The sequence below is a fragment of the Chelonoidis abingdonii genome, chromosome 4, assembly GCF_003597395.2.
Source record: "Chelonoidis abingdonii isolate Lonesome George chromosome 4, CheloAbing_2.0, whole genome shotgun sequence".
Classification (NCBI taxonomy): domain Eukaryota; kingdom Metazoa; phylum Chordata; order Testudines; family Testudinidae; genus Chelonoidis; species Chelonoidis abingdonii.
In genome coordinates this window covers 87899573-87920751 of record NC_133772.1, presented here as the reverse complement: position 1 = coordinate 87920751, position 21179 = coordinate 87899573, and the positions used below count along the sequence as shown (strand labels likewise).

Sequence of the window (21179 nt, the reverse complement as noted above, 5' to 3'; positions counted from 1 at the left end):
AGACCAGTACCAGCGGCCACTTTTTACCAGTACATCATACTGGCCTATATCAGCCCACTTACACTGCTGGCTCCAGTGGGAACAAAGCTGGGACCAACACCTGCGGGGGAAATTTCACACAATGATCAGTGAGATGTTTGAATCAAGGATAAAACATATGCAGTAAAATCTGTCAGCCTGACAGTCAAGAGAGTACATGAATTAAAACATGACAAGTTACATAACAGCCGGGAAGAGGCTTCCTTCCTCCACAATATTAAGGCTCTGCAAGGCCTGCTGCACTCAGTGCGTTGAGCCTTAGTCCCATTCAACTAACTGGCACCTCTCCCCTCCCCCACTGACTGCAACAGGAACAGGATTAGCGCAGGGAGAAACAGGAGTCCTCCAAGACCATAGAAGGGAGGAAGTGGCGGCCTGACATGCCATCGCGCGAGGGCCCGCTCTGGCCAGGCAGATACTGGGCGGAAGCGGTGAAGCCGGCGGGGTTGCCCGGAGGAGGGCAGGCGGCGGCCGCAGCGACAGGTGCTGCCCGGGGTGGGTGGGTGAATGGTTGTGGGGCCGGGGAGGATGCTGCGGCTGCTGGTGGGGCTGCTGGCGGCGGCCCTGGCGGCGCTGCTCCTGGACTGGTGCGGCCAAGCGGGGCCTCAGCATCTGAGCCAGCGCCGCTCCTTCGCTCGGGAGCCGGCCCCCGGGGCAGAAGCCACCAACCTCTTCTGGGTGGTGCAGGTGAGTGGGGGCGGGGCAGGATCCCGGCCTCCGTGTTCGGAGGCGGCGGCTACAGCAGGCCGCGCTACCCTCTCGGTGACTGCTGGTGCCAAGCTTGTAGGGCGGGGTAGCCTGCGCGTTACCATGGCGATGTCTTGGGGCGGGGAAGCGTGGCCGTCTGGCCTGGCTTGGCGGCTGCCCACTGGCTGCAGAGGGGTTCCGCTGAAGTAGAGCAGCGTGACGCGGCGGTGGGGTGGCATAGCAACGTGGCAGTGACTGGTGTGACGTCGGGGGATGTCATAGCCGCGGTGATGCACAGCCATGAGAGCTAGGTACTGGAGGTGTCTGGCTGAAGCATACTTCATGTTCAAAGTCTCTCAAAATGTCTATCTGTTGTGACCGGTTCTTGTGGTGATCCTACCCTGAAGTTGTGTGGCGATGGCCTGACTATATCAGGGTGAAATGGCAGTGGTGTGGGGTGTGATGTTCCATTGGCATGTCACTCCGGTTGTACTGGGGGAATGGTGTATCAAAATGTCATCATGGCGCAACTTGCTGAAGTTTTGCAGGCCCTGGAAGTGTTAATACTCTTGCAAGTCCAGGTTCCTGGATGCAAGATCTCTTAGCAGCCTTGAGGCGCTATCAAAAATATCAGCATAGGTGCCAGCCCTGTGTTGGGGTGAGCAAAGTGTGGCTCGTGGCCTCCTGTTACGTCTGGAGGTGTGATGTGTGGGTTATTCCTCTAGATCAGTGTTTCCCAAACTTGGGACGCTGCTTGTGTAGGGAAAGCCCCTGGCGGGCTAGGCCAGTTTGTTTACCTGCCCCATCCGCAGGTCTGGCCGATCGCAGCTCCCAGTGTCTGTGGTTCGCTGCTCCAGGCCAATAGGAGCCGCTGGAAGCGGCGGCCAGTACATCCCTTGGCCCGCGCCGCTTCCAGCAGCTCCCATTAGTCTGGAACAGCAAACTGCAGCCAGTGGGAGCAGCAATCGACCGGACCTGCGGACGCAGCAGGTAAACCAGCCCGGCCCACCAGGGACTTTCCCTACACAAGTGGTATCCCAAGTTTGGGAAACACTGCTCTAGATAAATGATGAGAGTGTCTGCTGGCTGTTCCTATTTATGCAAGTTGTTGCCGCTCTCAAGCTCTTGGCAAGTTGACATTGTTGATCTTCCTTAGGCTAAGTTCTGGCATCTTTCCCCTAGTAAACTGGAAAATACTTTTCTTTTCCCAATCTCTCTCTCTCTCAATTAATGGGGCTTGACCAGTTTACCAGACTGGCTGGAGGATTACTTCGCTTTGTTTGAAGTAGATATGAAAGATGAGAGAGTTCACCCAGTTAAGTCAGGGGTTAATACCCTAGTGATACATCCAGAGTCCTACTGTCAATGGTGGTGCTGTTCTGGGAATTATATGACCGGGGAAGTGGTTAAATTCCTTTCTAGCTTCAAAAAATATTATTAGTTATTACTTCTAAATATAAATAAAAGTTAGAACACTTTTTATTTCATATTGGTTTTTATATAAAACTTCCTAAAAATACCAAATTTAAGATTTTAGTGTAAAACTTATTGATAGCATCTGAACTGGGTTGTCATATCTGAAATCTTTCCTTGGTCTTCATTTTTTCTCAAGTCTCTGTTGTCCAGTGCACATCTATAAGATTGTATAAATGTTTAGATCATAGAATCATAGACTTTAAGGTCAGAAGGGACTATTATGATCGTCTAGATCCATCAGCACTTAGTGTTTTAATGCGCACCAATTTTTTATGTTCTTAAAATAAATTCAGCTGAGATGTTCTGTATTGCTGCTGCTTAGTTATACTCTTGTAATTATTTTTTCTTTGACTATTTTGTAATGGTTCATCCACTTTTCATGTCTATTAATAGGTTCCTGTGGTTTTGTAATAGCTCCTATTTATTATTGATGTGTGTTTTTGTTTTTGAGCTATATGCTACATTTGACACTTCACTTTTATTCTGGTAAGTTTAGGGAAAAAATCTGCCCCTACATATGCTCAGTAATTTACTAACTTCAGCTGGAGCTCCTTGTGCATAATCAAGAGTGTTATTTTGTCCTCCTATTCTTCCTCCCACTCCTCTTCAATAGGTTTTCCCATATTTTAAGTTATTTTAAGTTATTTTTCTTCAACTCATGTAGGGCTTGTCATCATTGTAGAGTTGTCTCAAGTTATAAATCAAGTGCTGCCACAACTCAAGTCCTATCCACATATGAAAAACCTTAAGTCAATGTGTGGTGGTGCTTTTACCTCCGGTGGGCCAGTCACTTTGAGTTATCAGCTACAGCTCAGGTTAACATAACTTGTCAGCTGCTAACACGGTCACTCTATTCAGTAGTTACTCTATAGCTAACCCAGAGGTTCCCAAACTTTTTGCCTTTGTGACCCCATTTTGAGACTTATTGTTTCCTGTTACCTCAGATGGGAACAAAGCAACATAGTTGATGAGGAATCCAAGGAATTTACACATTAAGTACATTAATATGCTGTAATGCAGGAGTCTCAAACACAGGTCACATGAGGAGTAGTACATTGGCCCAAGGGCTGCATTACTGACACCTCCCTCTGCCGCCATCGGCCCCGCCCCCGCTCCACCCCTTCTCTGAGGCCCCACTCCTGCCCCACCTCTTCCCACCCGATTGTGAGGCTTTGAGGTGCGTGCGATGTGGTAACTCACCTCAAAGGATGCCTTTGAGCTTGGTCAGAGGCTGACACGGCTCTCTAGAATTGTGATTGTTGATATGAAAAGTTCTTTTCAGCACTGGAAAAATGACCTTTGGTTTTCCAGTGTGTTCCTTGTGAAGGGGTTCATCGTGTGACTCAAGTTTATTAGGCTTCATGCTTTTGCTAGATAACACTGTGTGATATTGCAGGCACTTTGGTGTTTCTTCGTTCTTGACCAAAACACTGGTGAAGCAATACTCAAAGAAAGCCTTGTTGTATTTGGAAACAGGTTTCTTTGCACTAGACTCGCTACCAGAGGTTGAAGCAGATACTCTGTTTAAAGATGAGTCCATTGTGCCTCTTTTCACAAATGAGCAAGAGGAATTGATTAGTATGCAAATGAGGCCAGGACTTAGGAACAGCCTGCATTGTGATACTAGGGCAGCACAAAGACAGTGATTTAGGCCTGCTCTACACTGGAGGGTGGGGGGTGTCGATGTAAGATACGCAACTTCATCTACGGGAATACCGTAGCTGAAGTCAACGTATCTTATTTTGACTTACCTACCGTCCTCCTGGCGTGGGATCGATGGCCGCGGCTTCCCGTTGACTCCGCTACCGCTGCTCACTCTGGTGGAGTTCCGGAGTCGATGGGAGCGCGTTCGGGGATCGATATATCGCATCTAGACGAGACACGATATATCGATCCCCGATAAATCGATCGCTATCCGCCGATACGGCAGGTAGTCTGGACATACCCTTAGAATGATTCTTTTCGAGTGCCAACAGGGTATTCAGCATGGCATAAAAGAAGACATAGGCTCCACCTTAAGAAGCTTACAAGCCACTGCAGATTCGCATCTCAGAAAAGGCTATCACAGACTCCTGACAGCTCCAGCGGAGAAGATGCTCTGTTGATAAGGCTGCTGCCCACAGATAAGGATCTTCTGTATTGAAGTCCTCCTCTGGCTGCTTGCATAGCTGAACAGTGCAAGTGTCCAAGTTGGTGTTTGCATAGCCAGCATGTCCAGACCTGCTCCACAAATGCCACCCCATGAGGCCGCCATTTTGATCTACAAAATAGTGGGCTCTGCACAATGTGACCTTGCACGCACCATACGTGTGAGGTAACACCATGAAGAGGCCACAGTTCTGTAGAGAAAAATGGTAGCCACTTGGCATAGCAATTGTGGAAAAAGTCTGGCCAGGTTCAGGGGCAGATGGCATTGTCTCGCAGGCAACTCTAGCCTATTGGACCCATGATCCCATCTGCTGATGACACAACCTCATTTGGGGTCATGACCCATAGTTTGGGAACTGCTGAGCTAACCCCTTGAGTCCCTTCCGGCCCTTTGTTTGTTTCTATGAGTGTTATTTTCCAGCTTGGCTGCTCTCACCCAAGGTAGGCTAGTTAAAGAGGTGTTAACTTCAGTGTAAGTAATTTGAGTTATCTCTGCAGAGAGAGTTTAGTCTTTAATTTCGGTAATATTGAAATGTTCCTGACTTTCAAATATATCTTTACTAAATCTGCAGTCTCATCAAACACGTATAAATCTTTAACAGCTGCTTTATCATTAACCCGCTTTGGTTAATTTCCAATGGCTAAATCCAAAATAACTTCTGATCCTGGGGGAAATGTGCTTCTGGCTCCCTGGTGATTCCACATGGCTAATTCAGGTCAGTGTCTAGATATAAATCCACGCAATCAGTATTCTGACCTTTTTTACAGCCCTTCCTTTATCTGCATGAACAGTTCCTGCTTTGCTTTCTCCTGCTATCCTGCAGTTCTGTAAATGTTTCCTGTGACATGTCTTTCATTTCTGTATTAGTTGTGCACTAGTCTAAACTGTCACGTTATAGATATTTTGAATATATGATTTGTTTTTCCCCCAGATGGAATCACCTCCCTTGTCCACATGGTCACTCCTCCAGTTCAGCTGTCGTTTTGGCACACGTTGAGATTTATTTCCTTCTCCCATCCCTGCCATCTTCTGTGATTCTCATGGGGTCCTGAGGATCTCCATAACTTTCAAATCTTTCCACTTCAACTCCACATTACAGTCAACATTATTTTAGCTAAGGAGGACTGAAACTGATTCCTTCCAGTGTCTGATTGTGTCACTGATGTGTAAGAAAAACACTCCTTTCTGTGCAGCGCTCCCAGGCCCTGTTATATGTTCATGATTATTTTCAAGGAGATAGCAGGGAGTGGTTCCTGTTTGCATTCCAGGGGACATTACAATGTATAAGTTGAGTAGGGAAAACTACATTTTTTTCCTTACCATAGATCAGTAGTGCAGTGTGTGATAAGTATGAGGAACACATGCACAAAATGTCAGTGTTACATCAGCATATTTTTAACAAATAAAATATTACCTACCTTTAATTTTTCACCAAATAAGTGACTAAACAGCGAGTCTTCATTTTACTAATATCAGTTATGTCTCACATGTGATGACAACAGGACTAGATGGAGAGAGAAGTTTGAATTAAACTCTTATTTTGCAGTATGACTTTTTTGGCTCCCTGATTTAAAGGAAAACTGCAACTTATTTTCAGTAGTGTTATCACTTTATTTCGGTGTAAAAATAAGCAAATTGTAGAATCAGTAGAACTTCACTACTTTGCACACCAAAGATGACAGTTTTGCCGCACTTCTCAGTGAAGGTGTAATTAAGCTGTTGTAGTGAGGTTTCATGTTACTAAGACCTCATTATTTTCACAAAATATTTATTAGTATTTAGCATCAAATGTAACATGTCAAATAATGAATATGGTATACTTATGATGCATTACCTTTGCTTTTTTGTTGTGCTATCTCTTTACTCTCTAGTTCATTAATTTGCAACCAGCATAACTATCATTAGTACAAATTAGTGAGGTTCATAATATTTTGAAATAGCTATGAAATATAACAATTATTATTTGTTTAATATACATTTATCTGTCTTGGGGTCTGGCTCTGATATAGAGAGAACTCCCATAGAGGTTGGTGGGAGATTTTCTTGCATGAGTACTGCAGAATCAGGTTCCAAGACATAAGAATTCTTATCATTGCAGTCTTCCTTCAAATGGCTGAAAATAGAGAGGAAGCTATGACTATTTTTTATTATTTTGCACCTCAGCTGTTTTTTAGATTAGCTATACATGTTTGTGTGAGTTTGGTTCTTATAAAAATGAACTAATAACTTTAAATTAGAGCCCGGTTTATTGTTGGCAAGTACTGTGCAATCTTCTACACAAGGCACTTCAGTCCTAACCTGCCTTATTTACAAATGTCCATGAAGAGCTATGAAATGGACAATCTAATTTTCATTTGTGAGGTATCCAGGATTTGAACACAGGTCTCCTGAGCTGAAAGACTAATGTGTAGTAATCCATTATATCTAGCTTAAAGAAATGTGACTGAAAGTCTTTGCTGACAAAGTAAACCATAATTCAAACAAATTTGTTCTGTCTGGTCTTTTTTCAATCCTATCTAACCTAATAATTTTCAAATGTGGAATTATTTGAATGTCTTGGTTCAAAAGAAAAGCTACCTTCAAAATATATAAAAGGTCTAGTAATCCTTTTTGGGTAGCCCTCACATTGATGAAGGCATTTCTAATTGATCAAATACTTTTTGTTTAGTTTTAATAACCATCTGTCATTCTTGAGATAAGACTTGTCACTTGATCTCTGCATGGGTGATTTTTAGAAATCTTTGAGCAAAGCTATTGGAAAATTATTTGAGTCCTGGTCTGAAACTACTAATTTATTCTCAAGTCCTGTTTAGTTTTAGATGGCTCTTGCTTGGCAAAACATTTAGAGTTGTTTCTGGCAGTGATCTTTCCCTAAATATATTTTTTTGGTCTCTTCGTCTGTGATACAATATCTTTATCCAATATATTCTTTCTATAGGTATCAGACATTCACATCAGTAGGTTTCGGGATCCCAAACGAGTTCCTGACTTTGAAAAGTTCTGTTCTGAAACAATTGATATAATTCAACCAGTGCTTGTTTTAGTGACAGGTAAGCAATTCAGAAATTATATTTCTTCCTATTGCTCCTTCCTTGGTAATACATTCAGACAAGAAAAATGTCTAGCTCAGGGGTCGGCAACCTTTCAGAAGTGGTGTCTTCAATTATTCACTCTAATTTAAGGTTTTGCGCGCCAGTAAAACATTTTAACGTTTTTAGGTCTCTTTCTATAAGTCTATAATATATAACTAAACTATGGTTGTATGTAAAGTAAATAAGGTTTTTAAAATGTTTAAGAAGCTTCATTTAAAATTAAATTAAAATGCAGAGCCCCCTGAACTGGTGGCCAGGACCCAAGCAGTGTGAGTGCCATTGAAAATCAGCTCGCGTGCCACTTTCAGCACCCCGGTGCCATAGGTTACCTACCCCTGGTCTGGCTTCTCAAAGTAAAATGTCAAAGCTTAAGGCATCTTAATTAATGAAAATCAAATTGCAGCTGAAAAAACAGTCATTAGTCCAAGAAAAGATATTTCCTACGCCCAGCAGAATTAGTATTGTTTTAATTTATTCTACAGGTGCAAGCAGAAGGTTAATAGTGAATTTTTAGTGCTCATCACCACTGACTGTAACTAGGGGGTGCACACATTGGGTGCATTCTGAAGTTTTCCTTACAGTTCTGCCAATCCACATCAGTCCTAGGTCTCAGTACAGATCGTATCAACTCATTTCATACACAGACTAAAAAACAAGCACAGATTTGGTGGTAGAGCTCAGTATGTATATATTCTGAGGGTAAAAAGAATGAACCCTATTCAGTTATATAACCTTTTTGTAATTATGAGAACTGATTTTTACTTATTTGCATTGCTTATGTTCTTTTGACTATGTGTCATATCAGGACTAATAAAAGAGACATAAGCTGTTTATTTAACTGTTCTGCCACAATTATCAATAAGGATCAGTATTTATTAAATGATCTGAGGAGACTTTGCAGTAACAGCTGTATGAAGGACTCCAGAATCTAAGTGCTAGCAGGGTCACTAGGTAGAGTTTGTACTGTAAATGAATATCTCATTTGTTGTACAAAATTGCTTCCCAGACAGCTTTTTGCATAAATTATAGCAGTTCAGAAACATTTTAATCTATTTTTAGAGATAGTTAAACAATGTGCATCATTTAAGTAAAGGAAGAAGGGTTTAAAATACAGACTGCTATGGAAAGTAAAATGAAAATGTGATCAAAGGGGCCGGGGGGGGGACACCTCATATTTTAATCAGTACTGAAACAGGCGATGGCTGATCTTCTTTACCAGGAAATGTAGCAGTTAACTTTGTGACAAGATGTTTTCATTATTTGTTATTGAGGATTCTGCCTTAGTATTTTCAAAATATAATGCTTTCTTGTAAAATCTTTTTCGCTTATAGGCAAGGATGTGGCATTAAAGAGTGTTGTCATGACATGTTAAACAGAAGTTTGAATGTAACTGATAGCCAAGTCAGGGCACCTATAGTGTAAGAGGGCTTTACCTTATAGTAGTAAATCTAGTACCAAATGGCAGTAGGCACTAGAATGTGTTCACAGAAGGTCTGTCATTGTGTTGACCATAAGGCATGTATGCTGCATGCTTGCATTATATAGCTCTTCTGTGTGATTTATGAAGAATGTAGCATGTGGTTCAGTCTTGGCCTTGTGCACTTACAGGTGATTTGACAGATGCCAAAACAAAAGATAAACTGGGCTCTGAGCAGATTGAGGTGGAGTGGCAGACTTACCAGTTGATCCTGAAGAGATCAAGAGTCATGGAGAAAACCAAGTGGATAGACATCAAAGGGAATCATGGTAAGAGAGAGCCAAGAAACTAATAGTTTAATGAAGGACCCAAATAATCCCAGGAAAATAAGAAACCTAGTCTAGTCAAATGAAAGTTGTAGGCAACCTTCCATTTTAAGATGTTAATATTCTTTAAGATACTGGTATATGTTATGGCCTCCTAAGATAGGGTTGCAACTGAGGGCCCAATTCATTGAAGTCAATGGAAGTGTTTTTTGTCTATAAGGATTGTAGGATCGGGCCTTTAGAGAACAAGGAGAAAGGCTTTCCCTTGCTTCTTGGTGCTGTCTGGCTAATAACTGAGTAAAATGTTTAAAGGAACTCATTTAAACAAACAATCACATAGATAGGTCTAGCTCCTGACACACAGAAGGGATTTCTGAAGGAGTTTCTGAAACACTTCTGCAGTTTTCACAAATAACACCTTCTTGACCAATTAAAAAACTGAACTACCTTAGTTTCTTTACCTTCACATGTAAAACATTTAGCTTATGACTACTTTTTTCTCTTTGAGCTTAAACCCAAATGAGCAGTCAAATTATTTCCAGTGTTAAATTAACTGCAGCAATAATGGAAGCAAACAAATAAATAAACAAACAAAAAGGTTCAGCTTTCAAATACGGACAGGTTTTCTGATCAGTTTACAAATTTCATTGCACCAGGGATTTTTGTTTGTAAATGTTTACTTTAGGTTTCTTATTGTGAGACTAAAACTGTTTTACAACATTGAACCCCAGAAAAACAAATTATACAGAAGTGAATCTTCTATCAGATTGTTACTAGAGCGTCTCTTTACCTGCTCCCAGTATGTGAGTCGGTGCTAAGTGAGAGAGAATGAATTCTGCCTTTCCTCTCATATCTACTTGGTTATGCAGCTTCACAATTTCATTAGTTTCTACTTTAGCTTCTTCCCTTGTTTCCCCATGATAGTATTCCTGTGTAGTCAATGAATTTAGAGATGAAACCTGATGTACCTTTCCTCTTCAATGAAAGGGTATTGGTTATATCCCTGAAAACTACAGTGTGGAGTCTGAACAACTCATCACTCTCCTGACAATAAATTCCTTGTGAAGAGAAATTCAGAAATATACTGGTCACCGATAAAGGACTGTACTGAGACTGCATGCTGCATTCTTCTCATTATTCCACAGTCTTCCCACCCTGAAAGCCCCTCATCATTGTGAATTCCCTTCACTGTGAGGGGCTGGACATGTATCTCTCAGATCACTTTCAGTGCCTTTTCTTCAGTTGTCAAGAACATTGCTAAAGATTAATCTGAGATCACCCAGATTAATTTTCATTGATAACAAATGTTCCTTCTAATTTATTTTCTGTGTAAGGAATGAGTGTAAGTGCAAGTTAAATACTTAGGAACACATGCTCTTTCCCCTTCCGTGTTCACATTTGTTTGTTTATCCACTCTCACTTGTTCTTGTTCAATCTCTCCTAAATTCCATCATGTTAATTACTCTCTCCTTTTATCACTGTTTTCCTCTCATTTGCACATTTTCCCATCTGTTATCTTTTCCCTCGTTGACATTCTCCCTCATCTTATCTGTATCCTCTTTTTCCCATCTCCTCCCCAAATCAGCTGTTGACCAACCATTTCTTAAAGTTTTTTTTCTGTATAACTAGTTTTTTTCAGCATAAACTGCCTTGTGCCCACGCACACAAGTTATTTTTTCAGTTTTTCTGGCTTTTTATTCCACTTTAATTAATCCACTTAGGAAATGACGTAACTTTGTGTCAGAATGAGTTATTTCCGTATGGAAATCAATCCTAGAACTGTGCGAGAAGACGATTTGGCAAGACAGCCAAGATCTCTTTGTACGCCCAACCTGAGCGAGAGACCCAGGCACAGACTGGACATGAGATGGCTCCTGAGACCCAGGCATTAAGCACCCAGTGTGCCATGGCTCTCACAGGGAGAGCACTATCAGTTGCTGAATGCCTGGCAAACCTTCGAGGGAAGTGAAAGAGTACAAGGGAGGAGACAGTTGCTGACCTTGTGACAGCATCCCAACAGAGCGCCAAAAAGACAGAAGATTAGAGGGAATTTTTCAAGTTCCAGAATAAAAACGAGAGAGAGGAGGACAGGGATTAGTCAAGGGAATATACAGAGAAAGGGACCATCAAAGAAGAGATGTTGGACATGATCACAGAAGCAGACCAACCTACTGGAAAACAGTGTGTTGCTTGAATCATGCCCAATATTTCAGCCTAGCCCCAGCCTGCAGTCTGTTGAGAACACAGGATATTGGGAACAGTTTTTCAAGCCCCAGTTACAAGGGACAGGCCCTTCCCATGCCACTTCATTCCTTAAGAGAAGGAAAACAGCTTCAAACCCATCTACACATTTTTGTGACTCTTTCTGCATAAAAATGTTTGAACTCAGCATTTGGAGCATGTGTGCCCTATTTCCAATGGTTTTAACTTTGTTCTGTGTTTGTTTAAATCAATAAGGACTTTTTATTTACAACTCTACTTTCATTGAGGTACAACTCCCACTTAATAACATCAGTTCCTAAATAATATCACACAAAGAGTATTAATTTCTTTGGTTACATTACATTTTCCTCTGCTACACCCTGGTCTCAAAACTAGGAGTACAATGCTTCTTTGACCAATTGGGGCATTTTGCAGAGGCACCATCACTGGATGATGATAAAATTCTACAAGTCTCTTTACTCCTGCTTTGATGAGGCTCTTTCCCTCGCTCTCATAGATGTTGTGCAAAACACAGCAAGCAACTATAACATGAAGCATATATTTCTCAAAAGGATCCATCCTTGTCATACCACGCCAACACCTTACCTTAATTCTTCCAAATGTGCACTCTGTTGTCGTTCTGCAGCTGCTCAGGAATTTCTTTCTTCTATTCAGGTGTCCAGTAAAAGGCTTCATAACTTCAGAAAGCTGTCTCCCCCAGAATGACAGGCGATCGCAGCACCGTTAATGTCTATAATGGTCTTTGGAGCAAAAATCCCCTTTTTTTTTTCATTGCATAAAGTGGAAATGAGTTCTAAAGACTATAGACCTTTTCAGACCATCCCACATGAGTTGTATTGCAGCATTAATAGCCCCAATCATGCAAATCCATAAACCTCGTGGTTATTGCCTCTGTGCATAGATGTGGGGTTACCGACACTCTCTTAATATCAGCACAAACTTCCATGACAGCAATCCTGAAATTTGATCTACCAATACCAAACTGGTTAGCTACTGATCAGTAGCAATTGGGGTGGTAGGCTACTAGGTGCTGTTAGACATGCATTTCTCTATGCTGATGAAAATTCTGATGTTGATGTTCCACCATTCCATCTCTGTGGTCAGCTCTACACAAATCTCTAAGAAAGTAGTCTTCTGTATCCTGAACTTTTGCCACCACTGCAGGTCATCCTAGTTCTGCATTACTATCTTGTCCTGCAAGTTGGTGATAGTTGTCCAAGCTCAAAAGTGGTGCTCCACTGTGTGAAGCTGCTCCAGGAGCAGTTTCTTCTACTTTTATCTTTCTCCTGTAGCAGTATCCATATGGCATCATGGTAGCTATACTTGTGTCTGTCTTCCAGCTTATATAGCTATATGACTGCCAGTGCATTTAGAGCTCCCACTGGCAAAGAGGGAGATGCCTCAGTCTAGAAAGCTTCTTTCTGTGGCAGGCACTGCAGCTGTGCATGCATGTATCTTAGAACTTGTTTGCAGCAAACTGTGGTATAAATCTAGCATGTTGCAGACTAAGTGTCCATTTGGACCTTGTTGCCATGACTTTGTGTGCTTGCCCATCATACTTGTATGCTTTGCCATGTACCTAGTGTGCGTTGACCTACCAGGCTTTGTAAAGGGAATAGATTAAAGCACATTGGGAAACTTTTAGCATGTGGCAGCAGGTTCCACACAGACACTTAGTGCATGGCAGATTAGTGCTGGTTAGATTTACACACCAGATTGTCATAAACTAAGTGTTTGTGTAGACAAGCCTTTAGAGAGAAATTTGCTGTGACCTAACCAGTCTCCAGAGGTCAAAAGCTAGCACACTAGTCTATCACCCAGACGGGTGCTTTGAGCTTGTCAGAGGTATGCTCTGTATCTCCATATGCGTAGATACAAAGAGTTAAGAAGAAGGCTACTGAATCCAGATGATTTCACATGGCAAGCAACAATACGTCATGAATTTCAATGGGAATAGAGAGACGTTACAGACAGTACAATCTGCCAAAGCCTGCTGAGACTGCTGTCCAACAGTGAGCAATAGAAGACTCAGAGCAATAGTTGGCTTCATCTGAATAGTCTCTTTTCTTTCTCTTTTACTGCAGATTCATTCAACATTCCACATTTGGACAGCATCCAAAATTACTACAGGTACTCTTTTTAATATCTCACTGAGTCCATAAATCCAAGAGCAAAGTGAATTGTGTTGCAGACAGGGAATAGTCTGTTTTTAGCTCACTTCTGCCAAATACACATCATGACCAATTTTTTTTGCCAGCACAGGGCTCTGTTTGGTTTTGGTGTCCCAATATTCCCCTATTATCCACTAACATTTGAATGGGCTGCTACAGGAAGGCAAAGTATCTTTTGCCCACCCTTTTAATCTCTCCCTCCTGTTTATTTTGTAGCTGTGCCTGTTAACAATTCTTGCCCTAACTAGGAAGTCCTCAGAACATCATGTGTTCATTTTCCCCCAGAGCACTTGAGTAACCAATCTGTGTGCCATTGGCATTTTAGAAGGATTCCCTTATCATCTTTTTCATTTTCTGGTGTTCCTTTCTGCAGCCCCAAGAATATTTACATCTGCACAAAAGGAGGGACCCTACCTAAGCTGGTTCATCAGCTCTGAGGGAGTTAAGAAAATGAGTATAGACGTAGGTGAGAAAAAGAGAGAACTCTAAGGAATAAATTGGAGATTCAAATATAAAGATTTCAGTGGGATGGTTCAGGAAATGTATAAATAGCAGATGAAAATCAGAAGAAAATCATTCTCCATTAGTAAGTAGGACTACAACAATGCATTGGTAGGCTAGAGATGTGAAAAATACATAAGTGCTTAAACTCTAATTCTGTCAGCCTCCTAGGTAGAGTCTTCAGTGTTGCATTAGCCTGGGGTCTTATCTGGCTGTTGCCTCCAGGTCCTTCCTGTCCCTACACATAGGGTGACCAGATGTCCCGATTTTATAGGGACAGTCCTGATATTTGGGACTTTTTATTATATAGGCATCTATTACCCTCCACCCCCTGTCCTGATTTTTCACATTTGTTTTCTGGTCACCCTACCTACACATCAATCTGTCACCTGAATTTAGTGATGCTTTCAACTGGGCTAGCTGAAACAGCTGGAGGATGTAGGTTAGAACACAGATTCTTATTTCACTTGGTCTGGAAACCCACTTTCTTTGCAGGGAGAGCACAGGCTAAATCACTAGAGTATAGATAGCCCTCCAGTGCCTTCCCACAATTCCTTCCATGTGCCAGAAGGACAGATGAGTTTTCCTCACAATTCAATGGGAAAGAATCAGAGCAGCTGAGCTTACTGTAACACAAAAACATGGGATATGTCCTCGCAAGTGTTAGCGAAACACATAGGGGATGCAGTACCATTGAGACCTGGTAGCTTTGGTATGGCTTTGCAGTCTTGCTCCTTGCCCCTGGGGTAAGCCAGCTGCTCAGAACTGGGAGCAGATCATGCAGGCTACCTCTGCTGTAAAGACATATCCTTACTGAAGGAGATTGGAAAAGCACAGAGGAGGAGAGATGAGATTGAATTCTGCTCTGTAAATTTGAGCTGATTTGTTTTTATGGAATTGTTTTGGCACTGGGTAAGTTCCTTCTTAAGTAACTGCATTTTGTCCACTTAACAGCAGATTGATATTCCCATATATGTTTTAAACATATATATCTCTGACCTCACCTGCTTTGCACCAAGACTATATTTGGCCCATACACTGTAAACTCCTTTGGCTCTATCATTATAAAATTATGTAAAGGTGCCATTCCAGATGGTCAGTTTCTGAACACTCCAGTGTTGGAAGGAAAAGTTTTTCATCCTTAAATATAAATTACTTTAGTTTTAGTAAATTTTTATAACTATGTTTAGTTATCTTGCTGCTTGTGGCAGGTCCTAAGATGAGACTCTAGTTGCCTCCTATATTGGACTGAAAAACTGCACTGAAATCCTGAAACACTGTTAAGCATCAGTAAAAGGCAGGCTGTTATATTGGAGGATGAGACTCATTCATCTGGCGTCCAAATGAAATAATATTAGGATTAAGGGGTGGAGAGAAAGGGAGAAGAAGGAGATGGGAGAGTAGAAGGAAGGATTATGGAGGCATTTTCTTCAAATTAAACAGGACTAGGCAAAGTTTCGGAACAATAATTCTTTTGTCTGGGTCAAAGGGAGACCCCCATCTCCTTTCTCTGTACACTTTCAGGAAAACATTGTTCTTTGTTGCACACCTTATAGTACTGTAGCTTGTAGGATGTTAAAAACAAAAAAGGTGGGGGAGTATGTGCTTTCTCAGCATTACATGCCTCTGTTAACTGTTCAGTATTAAAATTGTAAAAGGCAGCAATTGTGCTTAGAATTGAAAGGTTTAGCAAAATGGTATGATTTTATTTTTAACTCAAGAATGGCAGTGCCTATTATTTCTCTGCCCCATGAACAAAGGGGGTAAAACTCAAATCTGTTCAACATACTTTAAGTGGGAGTAAAAACAGAGGCTGCTTACGGTGGTGATATCAAAATCCCAGATTTTTCTTATTGCAATTCGTGAGGTGCTGTGTTAAGACAGTCCTAAACAATAAGTTTGGTAAAATAGTCTTATGTAGTATTAGAAGATGATCATTCCAATTGCAGTGTTGATTCATGCTCAGTAAACTTATTTTTAAGGTATTGTTTTTTTCTTCTCTTCAGCCCTAGATTTCTGGCCTTTTACAATTATTCTAATTGGTGGAGGTTACAAATTCCATTTTCTGGGTACATTAATTGAACAGAACAAATTATATTCCATATTTAAATTGATGGACACTTTAGCCTGTACGTACTGTGGGACTTAGAAAATGCCAGAATTAAAAACAAAAAACGCAGCTAATCGTAGAATTTTACACAATTATAATTTAGATGTCCTAAAAAATTTATCAACTTTCATTTGCGCATCTTAATAAATGTCATTGGCTGGAAGATTGACTCCTTGTCCTAATGGAGCAAAGGACTAAAATCTCTTTCAAGAAAATGACACTTTTATGAATCTTTATTTAGAACTCAGCAATGTCTAATGTTAAGGACACCTGTATACCAGGAAGAAACAATTATTCTGTACCTCTTTCCTTTATTAAATACTAGTATAATGCCTTGAACAGGAACATTTATTTCCATCTCTCCCTTTTTTTAAAAACCTCTTTTCAGAATAAATTAATTCCAACACTTGTATTAAGTAATGTGAAAAGGAAAGCCAATTTGTTAATTCCTTCTGCTTCCCATATGGTCTGGAAAGGTTTTTTTTGTTTGGTTGGTTTTGTTTTTTTTTTAAATCTGCTTGTGTTTTACCTAAGAAATTCAAGTCTTGTTTTTCCTGTGACTCTGTGGGTGACTGGAGAACTGGTAGGATTATGACAGCACAACAACCAGGAAAGTTAAACTTGAGTGATAAGGGAAGTTATTTTTATTCATTGTTTACAAGTTTTTGTGTGGAGTGCTGTGCTGTTTTGTTTTTGGGAGTGTTTGGAAAACACTTAACAAGTCAATACCCAATCCTTTCAGCTAATGGCTTAAATTTTTTTATAGTCCATATTAAAATCATCTAGGAAAGAACTCTAGTAACATAGGGAAGACAAGATTTGACATTCCTGATATTTCTAAGGAAGTAAGCAAAAAAAAAAAAAAATTTCCCCAAAAAGTCCTTTCAGACCTTCTCTGTATACCAAAAATAAACAGAGGATACAAGCCCAACTTGTTTCCTCTGCAGGTCTCCTTTAATTAGGGTTGCAAGTGGCTCTGCTACACTGTCATTCAGATGATTTGCCTGGTGTTGTCCTGCATTTTTTCCTGTCCTTTATCTGTAAGGAGCACCATTTTGCACAGGGAAAACATCTACTCTGACCCTGCTTTTAACCATTTGAATGCTAACCTGGTTTTAACTCTAGTATGTGGTACATGGGTCAGAATGTTTGTCCTTTTTAAAGTACAGATCTTCCAATGCCGTTAGATTTTTAGAATGGACTTCACCTCAATAGGAAGATGGACTTTAATGGGAAATCTTGCATTTGTTCTATATCCTTTCCCTTTTGCCACTGCTCCAAACTTTTCTGACTGCAATATTTCCATCTTGTTTTGGCAGGAGGTACTCTGCCTGGCATAAGGATGGCTCTTTCCATTATGTGCATAGGACGCCTTTTGGAAACTATTCGTTCATCTGTGTGGATGCCACCCTCAGCCCAGGCCCCAAGAGACCATACAATTTCTTTGGGATTCTAAACATGGTACTGTCAAGGTTTTTTCCCCCACTTTGAACTTTAGAATACAAATATGGGGACCTGCATGAACACTTCTAAGATTAATTACTAGTTTAGATCTGGTAACACTGCCACCACTCAGAAATTTCAGTGTCTGGGGCACTACTTGTCCCCTCAAAACTTTTCCCTCCCTGGGCTGCCTTGAGGGACTTCACCAATTCCCTGGGGAACACAGATCCAAACCCCTTGGATCTTAAAACAAGGAAAAATTAACCATTCCCCCTCCTTTCCCCCTCATTGCCCCAATTCCTAGGGTCTCCAGACCCAATCCGCTGGATCTTAAAAACAAGGAAAAATCAATCAGTTCTAAAAAGGACGCTTTTGATTAAGAAAAAAGGTAAGCAATTATCTCTATAACAATCAGGATGGAGAATGCTTTACAGGGGTATCGATCATGAGCCCAGGGAACCCCTCAGCCTTAGGTTCAAAGTTACAGTCAAACAGAGGTAAATTAAGTTCACAAGCAAAAGAAACATTTCAAGTTGAGAAAACAAACATCAAGCACTAAACGACTTGCCTGGCTAATTACTTAACAAGTTGAAACATGGAGTGATTGCTAGCAAAGATTGGAGAGCCTGGATTGATGTCCCGTCCCCTTCAGGTCGAGGCGAACAACAACAACACAAAAAGCACACACAAAGACTTCCCTCCACCAAGATTTGAAAGTATCTTGTCCCTCTATTGGTCCTCTGGTCAGGTGTCAGCCAGGTTTACTGAGCTTCTTAACCCTTTACAGGTAAAAGAGACATTAACCCTTAACTATCTGTTTATGACAGGTACTGTAGAAGAATTTGTATTCCAGTTCACTAGCTGCTCGTACTTCCTGTAATATATGGTTTGGTATTTGTTTTTGTTTTTTTTAAAGAGAGAAATGTCTCAAACTCTAATGAGAAAGACCAAGTGGATGAGGTAATATCTTTTAAAGGAACCACTTCTGTTGATGAAGGAAACAAGCCAAGTTTTTGAGCTACATGGAGCTCTTCCTCTGTGTACCTTGAAAACTTGTCTTTCATCAACAGAAGTGGGTCCTATAAAAGATGTTACCTCACCTACCTTTCTCTCTCATATCCTGGGACCAACAGAGCTACAATGCTTCAAACTCTACCGTTCATCTAAAAGATAGTCTTTGTATGTTAATATTGTTTTGTCTTTTCCTTAAGAAAATTAATGTTTCTTACATCATACTCTAAAAGTAGGAGACACATTTTTTTTCCTCTCTTTTGCAAGAAATAATTTGTCATTCCAATCCCAAAACACAGATTGAAAGTCTTTTTCTGAAAAGGACACTGTCAAGAACTTCCTATGTTTTTTGTTTTTGTTGCACATCAATGTTGGTATCAGCCCCTTAGAAGCTTTAAAATAAAAAATGCTTTCCTTCCCAGTTCTGTCTTTTTTGATATGTTAAACATGTTCCTTGTGTGTTTTGTTTCTTTTTTGTTTATGTTCTTATTTGTTCATAACTGAACATCATCAATTATTTTGAGAAGACGTGGTACTGCAGTCCATGAAGCTTATGTGAAAGATGGTTTGTATCCTAAGTATAGAGGTTTGGACCATTTGAATGAGATGTGAAACTGAGGTCCTGTTCTCTTCTGATCACTAAAGATGCTATTGTAATATTTGGAAGAGTAGAAATATTAATCCCAATGTTTAGGTCAAATTCCAATTCACATAGTTGCATTTTGCTTCCCCTAAATTCCCTCTCTAGTTTCTGATGGATATGGTATTCTTTTTGATTTATTTTCCTAAAATGTTGTTTAGTGTTGCTATTTTCTGTTAAACAGATGTCATCTTCTGCCCCTGAGATGACTGCATTCAGTGATGAGTAAAATGTTCCCTAACTTTTACCTACCTCAAATGAGTGTTGAGGCTAAGGGCTCATCTGCACATGCAAGTTATTCTGGAATAACTTTGGGTCTAAATTTAAAGCCAAAAAGCTATTCCAAAATAGTGGACATACTATTCAGTTATTCTGGAATTACTCCATGTACACCTCTGCCCTGATATAATGCCACCGATATAACATGAATTCAGATATAATGCAGTAAAGCAGCGCTCCGGGGGGGGGGGGGGAGGGGGCGGCGCGGCACTGCGTGCTCCAGCGGATCAAATCAAGTTCAATATAACGCGGTTTCACCTATAACACGGGTAAGATTTGTTTGGCTCCCGATGACAGCGTTGTATCAAGGTAGAGGTGTATAGACAAGCCCTAAGTAAGTTAATGTTTGTAAAGCACTTGGAGATAGTTATAGGAAAGGTGCTATAGCAGTGCAAAATACAGTATTATTGTTCTTATTGTTTGTTCTAATTCATGCTGGATGCAGTAGCTTTGCAGGCAGACTTCAAGATGAGACTTTGTTTATTTCTGAGTCTGATCTCTCTTTCTTGACTGCAGTGAATTAAGCATGCTTTTACTTTATGAGCAAGAAACTGAGAGTAAGAAGGGTGTCATTTGCAAACATTTACGCAAAACTGTTGGATTGAGAAAAAATACGTAGTTCAGGATCAGTGAATATCTGTCGCTGTGTTGTTGATTAAAGCCACAGGTTTTAAAGATGTATCTATGATTTTATTGGTGACTTGATTGTAAACCTGGGATTTTTAACAGGGATGCAGAAAATACACAAATCCTTCAGAGCAAATGAAATATTAGTTGTAGCTACTAAAGCATTGTTATGCTTACCTAATTTGACATCCAGAATTCATCCCATTTTTGTATGATAATAACTCAGATTCTCTCTTCTCCACTCATGTGTTGCAACATTTACCTTCAGGTGAGAAGGCAGAAAAATGTGTTGTCTGTCCTCCTGGACTTTGAAAGGGCACTTGCAAATGTGGAAAATCAATAGGCTTGTGTCCTGTTTTGTTTTTTCTGACTTTTTTGTGTGAAAAATTGAGGTGTTATCAATCCTGGAAGTCTCCCTGAACTCTGATAATTGGGGAACTTGTGAAATTTTATCACAAGAGTCAAGAGACTGAAAGCTGAACTACTAAGGGAAGGGAATTTTAGTCACTGTTTAAAATTTTTTGTTTAATATTTTAACTCCAATGTCAAATATTTTGGAGAAAAAATGTCTTCGTTAGAGATTCAGCACCTGTGCCCCTTCAATTAAGGCATTAGAGCTGACAGTGCATATTCTCTGAGCCCTTTCATCCCTATAGTAGGTCCCTAGCAGTACCAAAGATGACCAGATTTGATACTTCTAAGGTAAAAAATAAGCAGATTTAAAAAACGAAACAAAACCCAAAGCTTCTATTTTATTTTGTTAGGTTCTTATACCACACTCATCACCATCGTATTTGAGCACTTTCGAGTAGTGCGTTAAGCGGTGTGACTAGCAGCTGTCATGTGTTTGTTCTCTCCCCAATAGAGAGTTGGGTGACTTTTTAATAAATATGTGTTGCGATATATTTATCTTAGAGAAGGCACTTGGAGAGGTGAGTGATGAGATTAGTGATGGTCCTTAGTTCCAGGAGAAGTTCATTCCACACTT

At 40.6% G+C, this 21179-nt stretch overlaps 1 protein-coding gene across 6 annotated transcripts in view; it reads left to right on the top strand.

Moving 5' to 3' along the window:
- The first annotated feature begins 373 nt into the window (after positions 1-373).
- The window catches only part of TMEM62 (transmembrane protein 62), a 50036-nt gene continuing 29230 nt past the window's right edge, over positions 374-21179 (top strand). For 4 of the 6 annotated variants that reach the window (XR_004373685.2, XM_032780212.2, XM_032780211.2 and 1 more), the window contains exons 1-5: positions 374-726; positions 7290-7401; positions 9052-9189; positions 13494-13539; positions 17511-17652. Coding sequence is in view for 5 of the 6 variants with exons in the window: in XM_032780212.2 (XP_032636103.2) it covers positions 547-726; positions 7290-7401; positions 9052-9189; positions 13494-13539; positions 17511-17652 (618 nt within the window). In the remaining variant the exon portion in view is untranslated. Of the gene's footprint in view, positions 727-869; positions 1014-7289; positions 7402-9051; positions 9190-13493; positions 13540-17510; positions 17653-21179 lie in introns of those variants that run through there. The other 2 variants (XM_032780215.2, XM_032780213.2) reach the window with 2 other exon arrangements.